This window comes from Myotis brandtii, unplaced genomic scaffold (assembly GCF_000412655.1).
Source record: "Myotis brandtii unplaced genomic scaffold, ASM41265v1 scaffold215, whole genome shotgun sequence".
Taxonomy (NCBI): Eukaryota; Metazoa; Chordata; class Mammalia; order Chiroptera; family Vespertilionidae; genus Myotis; species Myotis brandtii.
The window spans coordinates 2,762,464-2,768,778 of record NW_005358043.1 but is presented as its reverse complement, the minus strand read 5'-3'; the positions used below and the strand labels follow the sequence as shown (position 1 = coordinate 2,768,778).

The 6,315-nt window shown below is 43.7% G+C and overlaps 1 protein-coding gene and 1 long non-coding RNA gene across 2 annotated transcripts in view; both read right to left on the bottom strand.

Annotated features, from left to right (window-relative positions):
* LOC106726027 overlaps positions 1 to 5,054 on the bottom strand; it is a 16,373-nt gene extending 11,319 nt beyond the window's left edge. Inside the window, exon 1 of the long non-coding RNA XR_001362042.1 lies at positions 4,973 to 5,054. This is a non-coding gene — a long non-coding RNA (uncharacterized LOC106726027). The remainder of the gene's footprint in view (positions 1 to 4,972) is intronic.
* Positions 5,055 to 5,368: 314 nt separating this feature from the next.
* The window catches only part of LOC102256196 (chromosome unknown open reading frame, human C10orf67), a 104,929-nt gene continuing 103,982 nt past the window's right edge, over positions 5,369 to 6,315 (bottom strand). Inside the window, exon 16 of the mRNA XM_014539383.1 lies at positions 5,369 to 5,480. Coding sequence (XP_014394869.1) covers positions 5,369 to 5,480 — 112 coding nt within the window. The remainder of the gene's footprint in view (positions 5,481 to 6,315) is intronic.

Sequence of the window (6,315 nt, the reverse complement as noted above, 5' to 3'; positions counted from 1 at the left end):
TGGAAGCAGGTATCTGGGATTTATTTGTCTTCTATAATTGAAACTTTGTTGCCATGAGCGGAGCTCAGGGCAGGCAGGAAGCTTGGCTTCCTCCTTCACTGGGGCAACCAAGCCTCCTGCTTGCTCCAGCTCCGTGGCTGCTGGCCGCCATCTTGGTTGGGTTAATTTGCATATAGTCGCTCTGATTGGCTGGTGGGCGTGGTGTGGGGGCGTAGTGGAGGTGCTGTCAATTTGAATGTTTCTCTTTTATTAGACTAGAATATACTAGAGGCTCTGTGCATGAAATTCGTGCACGAAGGTGGTCCCTCAGCCTGGCCTGCACCCTCTCCAATCTGGGACCCCTTGGGGGACATCCCTTTCACAATCTGGGACCACTGGCTCCTAACCACTCACCTGCCTGGCTGTTCATCCCTAACCACTATGCTTGCTTGCCTATCACCCCTAACCACTCTGCCTGCCTGCCTGATGCCTCTAACTACTCCCCTGCTGGCCTGATCACCCTAACTGCTCTCCCCTGCCAGCCTGATCCCTCTAACCGCTCTCTTCTGTGGCCTGATCCCCCTAACTGCTCTTCCCTGCTGGCCTGAATACCCTAAATGCTCTCCCCTACAGGCCTGATCCCCCTAACTGCTCTCCCCTGCTGGCCTGATCACCCCTAACCAACTTTGTCTCAGCCCCACCACCATGGCTTTGTCCGGAAGGATGTCCATAAGACGTCTGGTCTAATTAGCATATTAGCCTTTATTAGTATAGATAGATACATATAGATTTTCTATCTACTCTGATGCATATCTCAACCACCTACATATGGTGTGGATGTCTAGGTAAGGAGTCAGGAGCCTGGAACCCCAGTTAAGCAGTGACACATAGACATATTCTAAAGTCAATGGAGAACCATCCCACCTCCTTAGGAAGATAGATTGCATGAATATCTGAGGGCAGGGTCAAGATGATTCTCAGAAGAAATATGTGATCTATTAATGTGCTTGGACTGGTATAATTTTGAGATTTTATATTTTTCAATTATATTTTACATTCAATATTATTTTGTACTAGTTTCACATGTAGAGCATAGTGGTTAGAATAGATAATCATATACTTTACCAAGTGTTCCCCCTGATATTTCTAGTACTCACCTGGCACCATGCATGGTTATTCCAATACTATTAAATATGTTCTCTATGCTATAGTTTACATCCCTATGGTATAATTTTTAGATTTTAGAAGTCTGTTTCATAAAGCTTAGGCAATTCAAATTTAGAGAAAATTTACCAGATAATCCTAAAACAAGCCTGATTTTGAGCAGTATAGCATTCTCATTGGTAATCCAATATTTTGTTGTCCAGCTGATTAAATATCTAAAATGAGGATTATTCCACCGTAAGTTAGGTGAGAAAAGGAAAAGAAAGAGACTATATATATTCCTATCGATATAGACCAGTTTTGGAACATTTTAGGGGAATTGATTATTAAAATCTTTAGCAAGGTTCAGATTACTATATAAATTTATTTAAAAACTAGAATTAGCCCTAGCTGATTTATCTCAGTGGATAGAGCATCAGCTTGCAGACTGAAGGGTTCTAGGTTCAATCCTGGTCAAGGGCATTACCTTGATTGCAAGCTTGATCCCTAGCTCTGGTTGGGACAAGTATAGGAGGCAACTAATAGATTTGTCTCTCACATTGATGTTTCTCTCTTTCTCTCCCTGTCCCTTCCACTCTCTCTAAAAACCATTGGAAAAATATCCTTGGGTGAGGATTAACAAACTAACAGACAAACAAACAACCCTAGAATTAATGGTGGCATAGGTAAACATACTCACACAACCACATTGAAATTACTACTAAACTACAGAAAACCATTATTCAAAACCACCTGAAATCTAGCCAAACAGAAACCCTATAACTTAGGAGATAAAGAAAAACCTACATCAAGACTAGTAGGAAGGACGAAGACACAGAATGGCTGATCTCATACACACATGTAACAGGTAAAAATTGGGAGAGATATCTTGGCTGCAGAGAGGTTCCCCCTGAGGAGGGAGGCATCGCAGTCCCACACCAGGCACCCTAACCATGGGTTCCAGTGCTGAGAAGAGAAGGCCTCATTACTTCTAGCTGTAAAAACCAGTAGGGATGGTAGCTGAGTAAGATGGATGGTTGCTGGAGTCCACAGTGTTTCTCTTAATTATAACTTTTATATTATTTTTTAATTGCTTAATTTTATTGATTTTGAGAGAGAGAGAGCAGCAGCATTTGTTGTTCCACTTATTTATGTATTCATTGGTAAATTCTTATATGTGCCCCAGCCAGGGATTAAACCCACAACCTGGGTGTATTGGGATGATGCTCTAACCAACTGAGCTACCCAACCAGGGCCCAGGTGTTCCTCTTAAAGGGCCCATGTATGAACTTGGACTCACTCCGTCTGAGCTCCAGCACTGGGCAGCAATTCAAAAGGCACCAGGGATATACAGGAAGGAACTAAATTTTCTGACTTCAGGATGAGGGCAGGAAAACAGTTTTCTTCTAGAGAGAATTGCTGGTAGAGACCATTGTTTCCTTTTTGAGCAGCGCCACCTCCCCGCCCCCCCCCCCTCCCACACACACACACATAGCAGGCACCATATCTGAGTCTCCATTAACCTGGTTAACACTGTTTGCCTGGCTGTGGTGATTCACTGAGACCTGGCCCCACCCAGCTGGTGGGCCCATCCAAGCTACTTCCTTTGGCCTTTCCATACAAATGCAATTTATTGGCTCATTCTTTGGATTTTCCAAAAATCTCTTAAATAAGCAGTATCTAGCCTCTGCATACCTCATATCTCTTGCTAGGTGGCCCCAGGCATGGCAGTAGAGGGAGCCAGCCTCAGTTTACAGCTTGGCCTCTCTTGGGCACTTCCAAGTCCAACACAAGTAGCAGCCATTTGCAGATTGCTCTGTAGCTTATACCCGGTGGCCCGGGGCCAGGCACAGGCAGTGGTTAGCCTGGACCTCCTAGGAGGCCCCAGAGCCAGTAGTGTATCAAGTGAACAGCTTCATATCATACCAGGTTACAACTCAACCATCTCCATAAGCGACACACTCAATGCGCAGACATGGCCAGGCACCAAAGTTCCACTGAAGCTAGTCCTGGGATCATTTCTTGCACAGTAGCTTCTCTGCTACAGTCTAAGCCAGTCCTTAAGTCAATCTGCCTATGGATCAATTTCTACCAGTGAGGTACCAACAGCAATCAGGACTCATCTATAATGAGTGCACACAGCCAACATAAGGTGTGTGTGTGGGGGGGAGGGGTGTGCAAGTGGAGCACCCAGATCAGGTGACGTGGGAGGCTATGCCATTGGGGCCTACAGAATATCTACTACATAAGGCCATTCTACCAAGACTGGGAGACATAGCAGCTATACCTAATACATAGAAACAAACACATGGAAGCAGCCAAAAATGAGGAGACAAAGAAACAGTTTCCAAATGAAAGAACAGGAGAAATCTCCAGAAAAAAACTGAACGAAATGGCAGCAAGCAAAATACCAGATACAGAGTTCAAAACAATGCTTATAAGGATGCTCAATGATCTCAGTGAGCACTTCAACAGCATAATAAAGGAGATAGAAACCATAAAAAAGAACCAGTCCAAAATGAAGAATACAGTAACTGAAATAAAAAATATATTAGTCCTAGCCAGCTAAAATCAGTGGATAGAGTGTTGGCCTTCAGACTGAAGGGTCCAGGATTCGATTCCAGTCAAGGGCACATACCTCAGTTGCAGATCCTCCCCAGCCCGGGCCTGGGTCGGTGCAATTGCAGGAGGAAACCAATCGATGTTTTTCTCTCACATTGATATTTCTCTCTGTCTTTCCCTCTCTCTTCCACTCTCTCTAAAAATCAATAGAAAAATATCCTCAGGTGAGGATTAAAAAAAATTACAGAAAATCAACAGTTGTATAGATGAAGCATAGAATCAAATCAGCAATTTGGAAGATAAGGGAGCAGAAAACATCCAATAAGAAGAGCAAAAAGAAAAAAGATCCCAAAAAAATGAGGATAGTGTAAGGAGCCTCTGGGACAATTTCAAGCATACCAACATTCGCATCATGGGGATATTGAAAGGAGAAGAGAGAGAGAGCAAGAAATTGAAAACCTATTTCAAAATATAATATCAAAAAACTCTCCTAACCTGGTAAAAGAGATACATACAAGTCTAGGAACGCAGATAGTCTCAAACAAGTCAAACCCAAAGAGACCCCACCAAGACACATCATAATTAAAATGCCAAAGGTTAAAGATAAAGAGAGAATCTTAAAACTAGCAAGGGAAAAGCCATTAGTTACCTACCAGGGCACTGCCATAAGACTTTCAGCTGATTTCTCATCAGAAATTTCACAGGTAAAAAGGGATTGGCAAGAAGTATTCAAAGTGATGAAAAGTAAGGACCTATAACCAAGATTAATCTACCCAGTAAAACTATCATTCAGACTCAAAGGACAGATAACAAGCTTCCCAGGCAAGAAAAAGATAATGTGAATTCATCACTATCAAACCAGTATTACAAGAAATGTTAAAGTTTTTTATTTTTCTTTTAAAGAATAAGAACAAGAATAAAAAGAAGAACAAGAAGGGGAAAAAATGGCAGTGTAGGAAAATGCAGTACTCACATCCTCCCACAACCACATAAAAATTACAACTAAACCAAATAAAAACTATCATTCTGAACCACCTGAAATCTGGCAACTACAGAATTAAAGAAGAAGCCACACTGAGACTAGTAGGAGGGCCAGGCGTGTGGAATAAATTGGTCTGACACCCATGTGTGACTTTTTTTTTTAAATCAGGAGAAATATCTTGATTATGGAGGCTCCTGTGAGGAGCAAAGGGTCCCACCCTTGCCAGACCCCCAGCCCAGGGTTCCAGTGCTGGGAAGACAAGTTCTCATAACTTCAGCCTGTAAAAACCAGAAGGGATTGTGGTACAGAAGGTTGCTGAAGTCCCAGGCAATTACTCTTAAAGGGCTGGTGCATGGACTTACTTGGACTCACTCCCTCTGAGCTCCAGAGGGGGGCAGCAGCTTGAAAGAATCCAAGGACATACAGGGAGGGACTAAATTTTCTGGCATCAGAGCAAAAATGGGGGACAGCTTTCTCCCAGAAAAAGTGCTGACAGAGGCCATTGTTCCTTTGCTGAGACCTCCCCACCAGAGAGTTGACAAGCAGTCGCCATATCTGAGACTCCATCAACCTGGCCCACACTTTTCACCTTTCCTGGTGACTCCAAGAAACCCCATCCCACTCAATCTTCAGCCCTGCCTGAGCTGTTTGCAGTGTCTTTTCCATATGAATGGCCTGTCCTGGGTTAGGCTTCAGACTCTCCTAAAATCTCTTAGAAAAGGAGAAGCTGGCCTCAGGGTGTCCATACTTCTTGTTAACTGGTCCCAAGTCCAGCACTAGCAGCAGCTTGTGTTGATTCACAGCTTTGCCTCTCCTGGGCACCTCCAAACCCAACAAAAGTAGCAGCCATCTGCAGATCATTCTGTAACTTGTGTGGGGTGGCTTCAGGCAGAGCATAAGCAATAGCTGACTTTGCACCTCCAGGGAGGCCCCAGAGCCAGTACATCTGGCAGTCAGCTTCAGACAATACCAGATTACAACCCTACCACATCCACAAGTGACAAACTCAAAGGGAATACTTAGTGAGCATTAAAGCCCCATTGAAGCAAGTCCTGCTGCACAGGGGTGTCTCTAACACAGCAGCTCTTCTTCTGTAATTGCAGCTGGTCTGCACAGCTGATTGGCCTGTCCCTCCCAGTGATGCCAACATCAATCAAGGCTCAATTACCATAGGATAGGGCACACAGCCCACACAGGGGCATACCTAGAGTTCCCAGGTCAGGTAATGGGAGAGGCTGAGCCACTGGGCCCTACAGGACATCTACTACATAAGGTCACTCTACTAATTCCAGGAGACATAGCAGCTCTATTTAGTAAATAGAAGCAAACACAGGGAAGCAGCCAATATGCAGACAAAGAAACATGTCGCAAATGAAAAACAAACAAACAAGCCAACAAACAAAAAAGAAACAAAAGAAATCTCCAGAAAAAGAACTAAAGGAAATGGCAACAAGCAAAATACCAGATACTGAGTTCAAAACAGTGGGTATAAATATGCTCAAGGAACTTAATGAGAATTTTAAGGAACCTAGTGAGAACACTAATAAAAGAGAAACATGGTAATTAGCCATACCTCCGCTACCCTTCCCATTGGCTAATCAGGGCAATATGCAAATTAACTACCAGCCAAGATGGCGGTTGGCAGCCAC